General features: G+C 39.9%; 1 protein-coding gene across 2 annotated transcripts in view; it reads right to left on the reverse strand.

Annotated features, from left to right (window-relative positions):
• The window catches only part of PLCB1 (phospholipase C beta 1), an 856,985-nt gene that overhangs the window by 113,081 nt on the left and 727,439 nt on the right, over positions 1 to 16,465 (reverse strand). For both annotated transcript variants that reach the window (XM_027560329.1, XM_027560330.1), the window contains exon 27: positions 12,269 to 12,449. In XM_027560329.1, coding sequence (XP_027416130.1) covers positions 12,269 to 12,449 — 181 coding nt within the window. The remainder of the gene's footprint in view (positions 1 to 12,268; positions 12,450 to 16,465) is intronic.

Below are 16,465 nucleotides of genomic sequence, written 5' to 3' on the forward strand. Positions count from 1 at the left end.
GGACTCACATTAAACTAGCAATGAGATTACATCTATGCATATATTTTCTGGTAAGGAGAAGCCTGTGTGCTGCTTTGGAAAGGAAAAATACTAATATACAGGCTTCCCTGGTGGCTCAGCAGTAAAGAATCTGCCTGTAATGCAGGAGCGACAAGTTAGTTCCATGGGTCAGGAAGACCCTCTGGAGAGGGAAGGGCAACCCACTCCAGTATTCTTGTAGGGAAATCCATAAAGAGAGGAGCCTGGCGGGCTACAGTCCATGGGGGGTCACAAAAAGTTGTACACAACTGAGTGACTAAACAACAGCAACAATAATACTAATATACAGAGAAAATCAGGAGAGAGAGAGGTAGATAGGCAGACAGACATAGAAAGAGCTGTAAGTGATTTCTGGCAAGTGTCTGTCCACTCCTTCCCTCCTCCCTTGTCAGTCCTTTTAGGTCAGTCCTTTCTTACATGATCTACTCTGTGTAATTTTATAGTATATACTCATCTTGTCCAGGTCCAATATAGGTTTCCAACACTTGCAACTGAGAGAATCTTGACAAAAATAAATAAATACATAAAAATTTCACCTCTTAAACCCTAAATAAGATGAAGGACTCTTTGAGTATTAGGCCTAGGATTTCTATTGCATGAGGCATGAAAACTGAACCCAGAAGGATTTTTCACACAATAATCGAAGTGCTTTTTAACTAACCTAAGGGTACCCTCATTTCAATGTATTTTTAAGCAGACAGGCTCTACTCAAAGAGCCGTTACATCATATATTAGTCACAAAACTCACCGAAGATAGAAAAGAACAAAGGATTAGTTTAGAATTCCTAGGGGAGAAAAATCAGGAGAGTACATAGTAAACTGAAATGCAGTAAATAACATTTAATTTTAACTTTTAATATGATTTTTTTTCTGACCCAAAGGAATAGACACTTTTAAATTATTTTGCTTATTTATTTACCACTCATGACAACTCTCCTAGTTAAGTATTCCAAACCTTCTAAGGAATGAAAAAGAAAAGCCCTGGGGAATATAATGTCATGCTTATTCTCAGCTCCATGCTGAGTTTCACTTGGTTTAGTCATTTGAGGGTGAAAGAATGGTTTCCAAGGAGAATAATAATTCCTTAACTCTAACTGGAAAGGGATTAAAAGAAAAAAGTATGTGGACAGAAATTGCCATGTTTGGAAACTCTTCTAAGAAGGATAATTTGGGGAAGTGGGCAAAGAGTCAACTATAGAATGTTCATGATTGCGCTCAGTTTTGTCCAAATCTTTGTGGCCCACGTACTGCAGCCCACCAGGTTACTCTGTCCATGGAATTTAATGCAAGAATACTTGAGCAGCTTGCCATTTCCTACTCCAGGGTTTTTTTCCAACTTAGGGATCGAACCCACATCTCTCGTGTCTCTTGCATCACAGGTGGATTCTTTACCACTGCACCATCTGGGAAGCCCAGTAGAATGTTCATCCTTCAGGAAAACTCATTTCCCTTCTCCTTCCACTCACAGCTGGGAGAGAGAGCACCTACTCTTGCCTTTTTAGAAACTTTTTTATTTTATATTGGAGTATAGCTGACTAACAATGTTGTGATAGCTTCAGGCCACGGCAGACTGACCCAGCCATACATACACATGTATCTATTCTCCCCAAAACTCCCTTCCTGACCAGGCTGAGCAGACCTCCCTGGACAGCACTTTTGTGCTAGTCAAAGCATCCATTCTGAGCTCTCACCATAATTTTTTTTTCTATGAAGAATTAATTTATGTTGCTTCTAAACTAAATAACAATCTATGTATTACATACATTATTGATAATTTTAAAACAAGGGGAATGTTTATACTGGGATGTAAACTGGCTTTTCAAATTGAGAAATATTCATTTATTCATTCCACTTGTATTTTCTGAGCACCTATGATGTGCTGGATACTGTGTGATGCTCCAGCTAGGAGCTGGTGGACAAGTCCTGTCCAGGTGGAGCTCATTTCACCCACCAGCTCCCTTTTCTTCTCCAAAGAAGGAGAAAGTCTTGGACTAAATGAGCAACCATCTTGATCATTTCTGAGGCAGTCTATCATACCTATGAAATTAATTCCATTTTATATTTCCATAGCTAAACAGAATTTGGAGCTGCTCATTTGAATCTAAAGATTTAAACAATCCTTGAAATTTCCTTTTTTACTTGCTGGGCAAAGCAAAAAATGAAAATGAAAATCTGATCGCAACTCCTAATCAATGTCAATAAGTTGGCCTAATGAATCTATAACATTTAAAATTATTTTTCACTTTTGAAATATACCAAAGTAAATGTCAGTTTCTTAGTTTCTGGGAAATGTAAATGGGTCAATGTAGCATACTCCCTTGAATGATATTTCTGATATTTTTTTATGAGGCTATCAACTGGAAATGCTTTGATGCATGAGACAGGGTGCTCAGGGCTGGTGCACTGGGATGATCCAGAGCAATGGGATGGGGAGGGAAGTTGGAGGGGGGTTCAGGATGGGGAGTACATGTACACACATGGCTGATTCATATCAATGAATGGCAAAAACCACTACAATATTGTAAAGTAATTAGCCTCCAACTAAAATAAATAATTAAAAAAATAAAAAAAAGAAAGAAAAAAATCAAGAAATTTGGTAAACAAAACTCTGAATGAAGTTGAGATGTTTTATCACCGTAGATGATGCTTACATTTTGCTATCTTAACTCTTGAGCCTTGTTTCCTCATCAGTAAAATATGGCATCTAAATGATCGCTAAGATTCCTTTGATAAATTATAAAATTATGTTATTCTATCATTATAAATTTTTTTTTAGAATTCAATGATGATTTTAAAATGTCCTAAAATAATAAAAGTAGATATTTATGGCCATGAAATATTTATTTTAATGATAAAGGGAATTTATGTTATGATAAAAGTTTCATTAAAAATAATTTATATATAGCTTTAAGTAAAAATTTATAACAAGCAAAGACTTATCCCTTTGTAATTGTAAAAGACTAATGAACTTACTTGTAAGAGTTTTGAAAAGTTGGTGAAACAACTATTTTTGATTTAATTGAAAGAAAAAGATTGCATAGGATCAAATCAGTTGGAATCATCACATCTGGTTAAACCAATTGGAAACAAAAATCCAAACCACCAAAATTTTAGGATAAGGCTTCACAATTCTGAAAGATGTCAAGACCATTTAATTTAGAATAAATGAAATAAACAAACATTGCTTATCAGTCAGATGTGGGAAAACAGCAATAACCTTTCAAACTGGAGGTTTTCAAATAATTAGCAAAGGAGACATGCCTAAAACAGGCATGACTTGTCCTATGGATCATAACTGAAATAATGCAATAAATCAAGGGCTTAATATTTCAATGTGTGTATTCAGTCCCTCGGTTGTGTCTGACTCTGTGACCCCATGGACTGTAGCCTGCCAGGCTCCTCTGTCTGTGGAATTTTTCAGGCAAGAATACTGGAGTGGGTTGCCATTTCCTACTCTAGGGCATCTTCCCGATCCAGGGGTTGAACCCACGTCTCTGGCGTCTTCTGCATTATCAGGAGAATTCTTTAACACTGCACTGCCTGGGAAGCCCTTAATATTTCAGTAGTCCATTTGAAAGCTAGACCTAGAAGATCTGCCCATGAAGATAAACAGCACAGCATGTCAGCTCCTTTTTTTCTTAATGCAAAATACATCATTTCAAACATCTCTCACTTACCAGATGGAGTGCAATGAGTCTTGTAATTCCAGAGGGCACAAACTAAATTATCAGACTTGTGGATTCTATTTTGGAATTATCCTTTCAGCAAAATTTCTTCTGTTCTCTAAGATCCTTTAAGTTGGTATAAGACAAGACTATTATTTTCTTTGCCTTGGGGATGGGTTCTGTTTACTGACTCTTTTCCCTTCATCTTACCTAAGTAGTTATCAGTTAACACAAAAAATACACTGACATATTGTGCACACACACACCCACAACAACAACATTTGCTTATTGATTTAAACTGAAATCCCTAATTATCATTTTAATAGATATGAGAATTGAATGATCTCTGTAGTCTATAGAAGTCAGAGGGAAACCAGAAGTCAGAGGGAAACCAGAAGTCAGAGGGAAACTTAACCAGTATTCTTGTACAAACTTTTTCTTTTAGAAATAAGGATACATACACTTAAAATGGTGAAATGATTTAGCTCAAGCTGCATAACTAAAAATGGAAGCCATGTCTTCTCACTGTAAATCTTGTGCAAACTGTCCTTTGATAAAGAATGGTGACTATGTTCTAGGCACGGTGTTAGGTTTTCTGTGGATTATTTTATTGACTCTCACATCCAAACTGTGAGGGCTATGTGTTGATTTTTGCAAAGAAAAATGGCCCTCATGCTCCACCATTCCCTGAATTCACTCTTTGCAATGAGTTGCAGGTCCCCTGAAAAAGATACAGTCCATTTCCCTACCCCTGTATCTGGGTGAACCTTACGACTTGCTTGGAGGAAGATGTTATAAGACCTGTCAGGAACTTGCCCCCTTCTGCTTGCTCTCAATTAGAATCCTTTCCAATTTCCATACAGAGAAGCCCAGTTAGCCTTGCTAGATGATGGGAGATGTATGTCAGTCACCTGCCTGGGCCAGCTGACAGTCAGCCAAACTTCAGGAGCAGAGCCTCTAGGTAACTGGCAACTGAACCACAGATCATGAATGAGCTCAGCTAAGAGTAGAAGATCCTTCCAGAGAGTCAAGTTCAAATTGCTTCACAAAGAAACATGGGCTAAATAAATAGTTGTTGTTTTAAGTTTTGAGATGTTTATTATGCAACAAAGCTAACGAATATGGATAGGCATACTACTAGAAGGTTCGTCTGTCTTCGCAACTGTGTTCTTAACCATGGTGAGCCCCTGAGGGTAGGGACTACATTTAGGCTGGGGCCACGGGAATCCCCCTACCAGTATAAGAGCTGTGGTAGGCCTTCAGTAACTATAGCTTATATGATTACATAAGCATATTTTACACTCTCCAATTTGCCCAACTTCCCAAAATAATAAATTAAAAGACATAGCATAGACTCTGTAGGTCAAAAGAATAAGACAGTCCAACAGAAAAGTAGGCAATGGATATAAATTGTTTGTAGAAAAAAGAAATACAAATGGGCAATACACATATGGAAATATGTTCATTTTTTATCATAATTAAATCAATAGAAATGACAATAAATATCATTTATTTATATATATACGGATATATATTTATCTATATATATATTATATATAATATATATATATATATATTAAATATATACGGATATATTTATCCGTATCTATCTATCTATCTGAGCTTCGCAGGTGACACTAGAGTTAAAGAACCTGCTTGCTAATGCAGGAGACATAGAGACTCAGGTTCAATCCCTAGGTTGGGAAGATCTCTTGGAGGAGGGCATGGCAACCCACTCTAGTGTTCTTAGCACGCACTCACTCACTCACTCACTCAATCTATCTATCTATCTAATCTAGAACAACATCAGTTCAATGAATTATGCAATGATGATCAGGAAGACTGACAAATAAGAACACATTTTGACAATTATTTCATTCTTTATTTCACTACTAAAGCCTTTTATTTATTTGTCATTTCTTTTTTGGTAGAGAAAGTAAAGTTTTCAGGAAAGCTAGATCATCAATTTCCCAAGAAAAATGACCTACATTAAAGTCAGAATATTGGAAGAAGACAGATCACACCACCACAGCCACAGCAGATTAGTTACTTCTTGACACTGAAGTTACTCCTGGCACATATAGAACCAGAGACAGCAGAAAATTCAAGATTGGCTTCCAGAAAGGCTGCAGCAGCAAATAATGCTGATAGAAATCATCAGAAAAGAAGATGCTGAGCTCCCTCAGTCTGTAACAGGACATCAAAAATTGCAATACAAGTTTATATTTGAATTCAAGAATTCCTAGCCAATCCATGTATTGTTAAAAAAAAGGGGGGGGGGTGGCGTTTACTAAAAGCAGTGATTTGTGTACATTATCTCACTATTTTTTCTTACAGTTCAATAAAGTGAGGATTATTCTTATCTCCACTGGACAGATGAGAAAACAGAAGCCCTGAGTGGTCACATAGCTACTCGGTGGGGGACTGGTGGCCAGAAATGATGACATTTGACCCCACACCCTCACTCATCACCACTTACACCTTGATGGGCCTTTCCGTTAGCAGCTGGTCAGTATCCACCCAGGGCTTTCACTGTGAAACATAACTTCCATTCCCCAGAGTTGACAGGGAACTGGGGCACCCAGTGAACACTCAGCAGGTGCTACTGTGGGTTTGAGGCCCGAGACTGCTTGCCGATGGGACGGATAGGAGGGTATATGAGAATAATCCCCGCCATGAGATCCACGTGAAGGAAGGAGAAATGAACGGCTTGGAACACTTGGGATACAGAGTATGAGAAGAGGAGGAAAGGCAGGGAGGAAAGCACACTAAGACTCTGCAGAGGGTAAACAGAAGGGTGCTGTGAGAGGGGATGCCCCTGAAAGGGAGAAAGAGGAGGGAAGACGGAACAGTGGGTCTAACCCTGTGGCAACTGAGAAGCGACCCCATGGATGTCACTGTAAAACCTCTTTTCCTTGAGCTGTGGGTATTGTGCCTTGAATGTGATGCTGGGGCTGATTCTGAAAGTAATCAAGAACCCTCAGAGGGACCCCCTAGGAATTTCTCTTATCAAGCTCACATTTAAAATTAAGACCTTATCCTAATGGTGTCAGGGTCAGCCTATGGCAGCTGATGAAAAACAGGTAGGTTAGAGCAGATTCCCCAAACATAAGAGTTCTTTCCTGAACACAGAGCCTTCACTGGGTTCCACAAACCCCCAAGATATTTATGAAAATTTTTCAGAGGGCGCAAACACTTGAATGGGGTCAGAGAACTGACATCTTTATTTTCACTTATGCCCAACTGAAAGTGTTTGCTTCTATCATATGAACACAGGCAGGAAATCACAGAGGGGATTTCTATAGCATCTGTCCCCTTTATGACTAAGAGATAACCATTCAGCTTGACGGTCAAGGTGTGAGAAGTAGAGACAAATTTTCTATCTCAACCTAGAACCTTATGCTTATTCTAAAATGCATTTTGAGAAAAGGCTCTAAAACCTGTTTCTCTAACTTTAAAGTATAGCAAGTCACCTGGGCATCTTATCAAAACGCAAATTGTGATTTAGCAGGCCTGGGGTGGGACCTGAGACTCTGCATGTCTAACAGGCTGGCTTCAGGTGATTTGGGGATCGCACTGTGAGTAATTGGGCTACAGAGCTGTTTGCACATAGAATTTTAAGGCTAATTATTCTTATTTGGACAGTAGAACAAGTCCTTTGAAGCTACAGAGTGTATCAATCAAGCTTGGTGTGCCTCCTACAAAAACATGAACAGTCACCTCAAAAATATTCTTTTGGTGTTTATTTTTATGGTTAGGCAAATTGTTCCCACACCTGTGTCTCTGTATCAGTTTGCTGGTATCTGTGGTTTCATTTCTCATGTGGTGTCATGACTGGAGTACACGTTCCCTGCGTGTGTGCTGATCACGCCTTTCTCATCTGTATCTCCAGTGTCTATCAGAGGGTTTGGCAGATATTAAGTTGTAATGAATATTTGGCAGGGAGTTTATAGATGATGTGGTTTCTTTCTCAATCCTTAAACTGTGGGTTTACATTTGCATTTAATTCCCAAAGCAATTTTAGGAGATAAAATATCTTCTGTTTAATTTCCTCATCACCCAAATACTCCTTTTTACCTGCGGCCTATTTGCTGTTTAATTACACTTCCATTTGTCTCATTTAGCTTAAAAGGACATTTTTAATTCAGAACCATAACCAAAGATAGAATTGGCACTTCCAGGTGTCTTTCAATCAAAATACTTCCTGGTAGAACAATTTCTAGTTATTACAAATGGGGTTGATACAAAGTTCTAATCCACATGTCAGCTATAAAGACATGTCATATAAATTGAGGATGCTCTGAAATGACTTTAAAATAAACTCTGTGTTGCTCTAAATCCAAGATGTTTGGATCTGAGCCTTCTTAAAAGCGCCCACACAAGTGTGTTCAAAGGCACTGGGGCATTCTCTAACCCCAGATCCACAATCACAGTGGTGAAAGAGGCAGCATTTCAAGCAGGTTCCATACATTTGGCCTGAAAGGGCAGCCTGGCTTGGACATATGCATTTGTTTTTCTGAAAACCCTTTAAAGCTTTCACTATGGACTCACTCATTCCTTCCTGGGGAGAAGGAGGCAGAAGCACATGTTCTGGGATGTCACCTGCACCGGGCCCTTCCGGTGGGTTTTCCCACCTAAAAGTTCAGCTTGGTCTTCTTTAGCTTCCTGCCAACCTTCTCCTTCAGGGGACAGTCTGTCCAGCAGCTTTCTATGCCCCATCTAGTGGTATCTGATGTGGTGTCAACACTCACGTAAAATTACCCCTGGGACTTTGAGCTCGTGTAGCTGTTTCTTGGGATTTCTGCACCTCATTTCTGAAACTCAAGCCTCCTTGTCCCCAGGAGGCCTTTCTGGAATATGTGGGTTTCTGTTTCCACTCACACCCCTAATTTTTATTTCAGGAATCTGCTATGAATCCTGGGATTCCCTCTTATTCCACCATATCTCTTCTGAATAGCCATGTTTCTTTCCTTGGGGAAAGGATCCTGCTGTGGACTGGTGCTCTGAGGAAACTCCAAATGATTATGCCTGGATTGCTTAAGTCTTTGTGGTTCAAAAACTAACTAATTTAGTTCGTCGTGGAAACTTGGGAAAGTCACTACATTTCTCTCAAGTTTTTAATCTGCAAAATGGGCTGACAACAGTACCAACTGGTAGTGTTCTGAAGATTAAATTGGATAATTTCTCCATGATTTAGCACAGCGTATGGTCAATGGCAACCCACTCCAGTATTCTTGCCTGGAGAATCCCATGGACAGAGGAGCCTGGTAGGCTACAGTTCACGGGGTCGCAAAGAGTTGGACACGACTGAGCAGCTTCACTTCACTTTACTTTACTATGGTTCCATGGGGAGTGTTCAATATACAGTTGCTACTTTAATTTTTATGATTGTTATTATTTCTGGAGTCCTAGATATGCAGGACTGAGAAGACCAATGGTAGTAGACTGTAGCTCCCAAAGCTATTCTCTCCTGTTAAAATTCACTTGTACTTTCTCAGGCCTGGCAAGGCAATCTCTAGCTTATAGGAAACCTGACCTCTACCCAACTGTAATTTCACTGCTTGATCTTATTTCAATAGTTCAAAAATAAGGCAGCCCCTCAACAGCATGTGAAGCTTTAAAAATAAATCCTTGAGCCCAATGTTTAGATTTAAAGCAGTGGGTTTCAAAAGGGGGGCCTGGGACCAGAAGTGTCAGAATTGCCAGCCCCACTCTAGGCTTGCTGAACTGACAGTTCAGCATAGGGTCCAACAATCTGTGAGTTAACCACCCTCCAGGTGATTCTGATGCCTCTCAGGTTGACACTAACTGACCAAGTGGAATCTGATTTTTGACAAGCTCCTCCTGTGATTTTGACCTGCTCTTTCACATACTATCATTGCAAGCTAGACCAGTAATAGAACAAGAGCATTACCCTGAACCATCTAACACACAGTCGTGACGAAACCATCCACTGTTTACCACCTACCAGCAGAGAAAGCTTCAGAATTCTCTTTCATGGAGAGGCCTCCAGCAATGAAATGAACAAATCATATAAACACCTCTTAGAATCCATTTACCCTAGGTACACTGATTTCTATTACACTTACTCATTTGTTTTGTTTTTGGCATAAACTTATTTTCAAGGCTACTTTATTGCTTGATTCATTTAATTTACCTGTCACCAAACATTTATCATGTCCCTATTAGGTGTCAAGCCATCAACAACAATGAAATGCAAGTTGGTGCAGTCACTATGGAAAACCGGCGGTTGCTCAAAAAAGTAAAAGTAGACTTGCCACCTGATCCAGCAATACCGCTCCTGGGCATGTATCTGGACAAAACTATAATTCAAAAAAATACATGCATCCATGTGTTCATAGCCAATGGCTACTGGCTACTGGGGCTTCTCAGATGGCATGGTGGCAAAGAATCTGCCTGCCAGTGCAGGAGACACAAGAGACGTGGGTTCAATCCCTGAGTCAGGAAGACCCCATGGAGTAGGAAGTCCAATATTCTTGCCTGGAAAATTCCATGGGCAGAGGAGTCTGGTGTGCTATACTCCAGGGGGTCGCAAAGAGTTGGACACCACTGAGCACAGCGCAGCAGCAGCACATTGGCTATTGACAGTAGCCAAGACAGGGAAGCAACCTAAATGCCCATCTGCAGATGAATGGATAAAGAAGATGTGGTACACATATACAACAGAATGTTACTCAGCCATAAAGAAGTGAATTAATGCCATTTGCAGCAAAATGGATTGACTTAGAGATTATCATACTAAATGAAGTTAAGTCAGAGAAAGACAAACACCATCTGATATCACTTATATATGGAATCTAAAATATGACACAAATGAACCTATCTAGGAAACAGACTTACAGACACAGAGAACAGACTTGTGTTTGCCAAGAAGAGGTGGGAGAGGGACAGACTGTGAGTTTAGGATTAGTAGATGCACAGTATTATGTAGAGGATGGATAAGCGACAAAGGCCTACTGTAGAGCACTATATTTAACATCCTGTGATAGGCCATAATGGAAAAGAATTTTTAAAACATGTATGTATATATATAATTGATGCTTTTGAACTGTGGTGTTGGAGAAGACTCTTGAGAGTCCCTTGGACTGCAAGGAGATCCAGCCATTCAATTCTAAAGGAAATCAGTCCTGAATATTCACTGGAAGGACTGATGCTGAAGCTCCAATACTTTCGCCACCTGATGTGCAGAACTGACTCATATGAAAAGACCCTGATGCTGGGAAAGATTGAAGGCAGGAGGAGAAAGGGATGACAGAGGATGAGATGGTTGGATGGCATCACCGACTCAATGGACATGAGTTTGAGCAAGCTCTGGGAGTTGGTGATGGACAGGGAAGCCTGGCATGCTGCAGTCCATGGGGTCGCAAAGAGTCAAACATGACTGAGCAACTGGACTGAACTGAACTGATATATAATGGAATCACTTTGCTGTACAGCAGAAATTAATACAATATCATAAATCAACTATATTTCAATAAAGGGCTTCCCTGGTGGCTCAGATGGTAAAGAATCTGCCCACAATGCTGGAGACCCAGGTTCTGTCCCTGGGTTGAGAAGATCTCCTGGAGAAGGGAATGGCAACCCACTCCACTGTTCTTGTCCATTATTCCACGAACACAGGAGCCTGGCAGGCTACAGTCCACAGGGTTGCAAAGAGTTGGACACGACTGAGCAACTAACACTTTCACTTTCATTAAAAAAAAGAAAAAAATGGAGTGTCACAATTACTGAGAAAACATTTTGGAGGACAAAACTGGTCATTCATGGAAATGGTGGCATTTCCTTTCATAGGGAGCCTCAGAAACGGAGTGGACAACATTCCATACTGGCCACTTAAATATTGCCTTTTCTAAATCTAGGCAAGTGGATTGTATAAACTTTTCTGCTCTTTTTATACCACTGCAAAGCTACACTACTGCATAAAAAGTGAACCTTTATTTGCAGTGTGTTCTTAATTTTCTTAAATATAACTGTTTTCCAATTCCTTGTAAGATTTTCAAAATATCCCCCCAAATGATTATAACCAAGAAATGAATTAGTGAAAATAAAAATAAAACATAGCCTCATTGGAGAATAGAGAAGAATTTGGAAAAGATATTAGAATAATGGAATTTACAAAATATTAGTAGGGTGGATGCTATTTGCCTCATGTAATTTCCATTTCTAAGAAATGATGTCTTTGTTGCTTTTTAAAATCCAGCTCCTGAGTTTTGATCATGCTTTTATGTCAAGCATGTGTTAAATCACATGTCACAATATGGATCTGAGAAACGCATCTTACCTCTCTCTATAACCTGGTAACAAAATTAGATTATTCATTAAGGAAGCAAAATGAAAGTGCCAGCCAAACTTGCTGCTGCCTCCTGTTACATTATCCAAGAGCATCAAACGTGTATACCTATGGCCAATCCATGTATGGCGAAAACCATCACAATATTGTAAAGTAATTATTCCTTAAATTGAAATACATAAATTAATTTTAACATTCTTTATAGAGAAAAAGGTTTGGGTATAGACACATAAATCACATTTTTAAGGCTTACCAGTTTAATGTGTTCTCGTTTCTGGTATTTTTCGCTATAGTATTGCTCTTGTCGAAGATTAAGCAGCTGCTGCTGCTGTTTGTCCTTCAGATCTACTAACTTTTGGGTCATCTCGGCATCCAGGGCAGCAAGGTCTTGCTCAATTGTTGATGAGACGTGGTCAGGGCTACTGGGTTCTGATCTGCAGAGACAAAGAGCTCGGCTCACAAAATGTGCAGTTCAGAGCAAGGTAGAGAGAGGGCTGCTCACCAAAGTCCTTCCTAGAGAGAGGAATGTGTTTGGAAATAAATAGTCAAGTGGTTGAGACAGAGGCTGATACCCCAAGGACAAGCTTAGCAAGAGAGGGTCTCCAAACACGGAAAGTGGATGAAATTTGTGTTGCTCTACAAAGAGGTAGGGGCTGAAAAGGAAAGCCAGGTAGCTAGGGTTCCTCACGATGGTGCCGAAGAGGATAAACCTCCTTGGGAAAAACAATGTCTAATAAGGACTTTTTGAGGCTTTTGTTTTTTTAACATAGGATGTATAACACAATTCCCAGCTACATCTCTTCTATGCATTTCCTATACATTTCTCCCCTACAGCATTGATAATGCTGTAGGGGAGAAATGCTGAATTTTGCTTCCAGATGATGCAGATTGACAACAGAGAGCATAGGCAGACAGCACGGCAACACTCCCACCTGACATGTTCTGTTTCTTGACATCTTTTAATAACAAAGATTTGTCATTAACATAGTTTTCTCTGGGAGCTGAACCAACTTCATTGATATCTCCACCCAAATAGCACTTTGGTTCCAAGAGAAAGGAAGATGAATTGAGTTCATTATAATACATTTGTCAAGAGCTCACTCTGTGCAAGGGGAGTTCCTTTGAGTTATTCATAGAGAATTACACAGATATTTAGAAGCTTAGGACTAATGTTGAAACAAAACAAAGCAGTTCTCACTAACTTATTATTGTGCTAAAGTATATAGTGTGGTTCCTTCAAATTTTGTGCTCTTACTTCTTTAGGTCAAATAGAGAGGCGGTGTTGGAAACAGTACTAAGAGCAGGTCTGTTCTTTTCATTTACATAGAAACCTCTGCAGGAAGAACCACCCAGAACATCAGATTCTGTCTCTGTGGTTTCACTTGTGACCAAGTGGAAGAGGTTTCTTGGATCAGCTGGTACTGATTCCTCTTGCTTTCTCTTTGAATTAGGCCAACACAATAGTGCCATATGGATAAGCAGTTGGTAGAAGCTAGTGTTAAGATCCTAATTTGTCAAATAAGGCATTCAGGAGTCCCTCAAAGATCTAAACATCAGCATGGCAGCACTGAAGTTGCCCTCTATTCTGCATGAATATAAGTCTATTTATCAGCATCAGAGTGTTGGTGGGGCGACCTCCATCTTGGCACAGACATGAGATACATTTGTCATCTTCTGTAGCAGGAAGTTGGTGCAGCCAGAACAGAGGTGATGCTTGAATGAGTGACAGCCACGCCAGCAGAGGCACCAGGGTAACCTTTCGTGACCACTCAGCAGGTAACAGGGGTGCTCTGCTTGGCTTCTGGCTTTCACAGTAAGCCAACAAGAAGGCACAACCACCTCCAGTTTGCATCTGAGGAAACAGGTTCAGTGAGGCAACTTTCCTGAGGACACAGTACGAGGGAGCGGCAGTGCTGCTCACCACAGGACAGCCGTCTAGAAACTGCAGTCTATGCTCTGGGAACAACACAGTGCCCGATGGAAACCGTCTGAATGATCTGCTCTTTGCATTAGGTGAAAGCTCAGTTGAGATGATGGGTATTTGAATAAGAAACTAATCTAATCTAATATTTCGCACACGAAACTTACAAACCAATGTACCTCAGTAAAAAATACATCTAAAATGTAGTTATTAATTCATTTGAAAAGAACAAGCCCATTACATATTAATATGTATTAATTCCCTGAGCTTCCCTGATGGCTCAGGTGGTAAAGATTTGCCTGCACTGTGGGAGACCTGGGTTCAACCCCTGGGTTGTGGAGATGCCCTGGAGGAGGGCATGGCAACCCACTCCAGTGTTCTGGCCTGGAGAGTCCCCATGGACAGAGGAGCCTGGCGGGGTCGCAAAGAGTCGGACACGACTGAGTGACTAAGCACAGCACACACACACACATTAATATATTTTGTGAAAAATAACCATACTTTCTAAACACAAAGAAAGTTAGTGGGATTTTTATGGACATTGCATCCATTTATTACTCTGAGGTGTTCTCAGGATTTTTACATGTATCATAGGGAGATGGACAAACAATCAGATCTCAGTGGCTTTGCCTCTTGGAAAAAAAAGTTTCTCCTGATGTATTTTCTGATGCTAGATGCTTAAGAATTTTTGTTTGTTTGTTGAAAGAAAGTATAGGAAAATAACCAAGGGATGATGTTTCTGCATCATCTTCAAAAACAAGGTTGAAGACATTATTCCCTGTTGCCTAATGTTGCCTGCATATGATCCAAGAGATGCACTGAATCTTTTTCTTTGTAATTTATTAGTGATACCAGGAAAATGTTTCTTCCTCTTAGAAAAGAAAGCAAGTTTCCTTTAACCAGATAAGGAGAATTATCTCACCCATATTTCCTTTTCTCAGAAGCTAAGGGCTAACTTCAGGGTTCAAGGACAGAAATTACATTAAAAAGTTAGTGCTGTCCAGTTGAAATATAATATGGGCCATGTATTTGATTTTTTTTGACATAGCTATCTTAAGAAGAAAAAAGAAATGAGTAAAATAAATTCTAATAATGTATTTTGCATAGCCTAATCATTTCAGTATAGAATTAAAGTAAAATCAATATATGTTAATTTAAAAACATGAGTTTTCTAGTGAAGTCTTTGAATTCTGGTGTGCAGCTTGTACTTGAAAAACACTTTAATTACAGTGTGTCGCTGTTTGTGGCTGGTGACTCACGTACTAGGCAGCAGGTCTGGCAACTGGTAGACAGGCTGTGTGCATGTGTGTGTATGTGTATGCGTTTGGGTTTTTTTTCCTACTTTTATAGGATTTTTTTTATGTCTTCTATGATAAGTTATTTCAGTATTCTATTGGAAGTTTGCACGATATGACTTATAAGTAAATAAATATAGGAATAAACAAATGACTACATACATAGCACTAAAAGAGAAATTCAGGAGAAGTTTTAGGCCAAGTTTTCCTTAACTGTTTGTAACTGTGGGTAAATGTTAAGCCTTTAGTTTTCAGATTCCTCCCTGAAGAATTGACAACAGTTCACCTAGATGGCTTCTAAGGCTGCTCCAGGTCTAAAACATGATGATTTTGCAGATTTAAAAAGCCCATGTACTAGATTTTGATTGTTTTAAAGTTAAGCACATGTTAAAACATATATCACAAGATGCATCTGGAAAAGGCCTCTTACCTCTCTCTAACTTGGCATCAGGATTGGAATACTGAGTAAGGAAGTAAAAGGAAGGAATGGTACAGTCTTCCTGACTCAGTTTTTATGCTCTCATATTTTCCCACATTACCACCTTAGGCACACTGGGGTGATAACTGAATAGGTCATGTTCACTGCTATGTCCCCATTGGTTGAATAAATGTGTGAGATGCTTCTCCCCAGAACTATCTGAGTACCTGGAGGTGTGGGGCTTAGGCCCTGACAAGGCATTATCTGGACAGAGGTTTGTGGGTTTCAGATAGGGCAGCAAAGGGTAGTAGAGATTCTCTTTTCAGTAAGACCAGTTGCCCCTTCAGTGAGGTTCTAGTCCACAGCAAAATGTCATATCCCCCAGGTTGCAAGTTGCATGCTTATTTGCTTCAGTTCAGTTCAGTTCAGTCACTCAGTCATGTCCGACTCTTTGCAACCCCATGAATCATAGCACACCAGGCCTCCCTGTCCATCACGAACTCCAGGAGTTCACTCAAACTCACATCCATCAAGTTAGTGATGCCACACAGCCATCTCATCCTCTGTCATCCCCTTCTCTTCCTGCCCCCAATCCCTCCCAGCATCAGAGTCTTCTCCAATGGTCAACTCTTCGCATGAGGTGGCCAAAGTACTGGAGTTTCAGCTTCAACATCAGTCCTTCCAATGAACACCCAAGGCTGATCTCCTCTAGAATAGACTAGTTGGATCTCCTTGCAGTCCAAAGGACTCTCAAGAATCTTCTCCAATACCACAGTTCAAAAGCATCAATTCTTTGGCGTTCAGCCTTCTTCACAG

The sequence above is a fragment of the Bos indicus x Bos taurus genome, chromosome 13 (assembly GCF_003369695.1).
Source record: "Bos indicus x Bos taurus breed Angus x Brahman F1 hybrid chromosome 13, Bos_hybrid_MaternalHap_v2.0, whole genome shotgun sequence".
Classification (NCBI taxonomy): domain Eukaryota; kingdom Metazoa; phylum Chordata; class Mammalia; order Artiodactyla; family Bovidae; genus Bos; species Bos indicus x Bos taurus.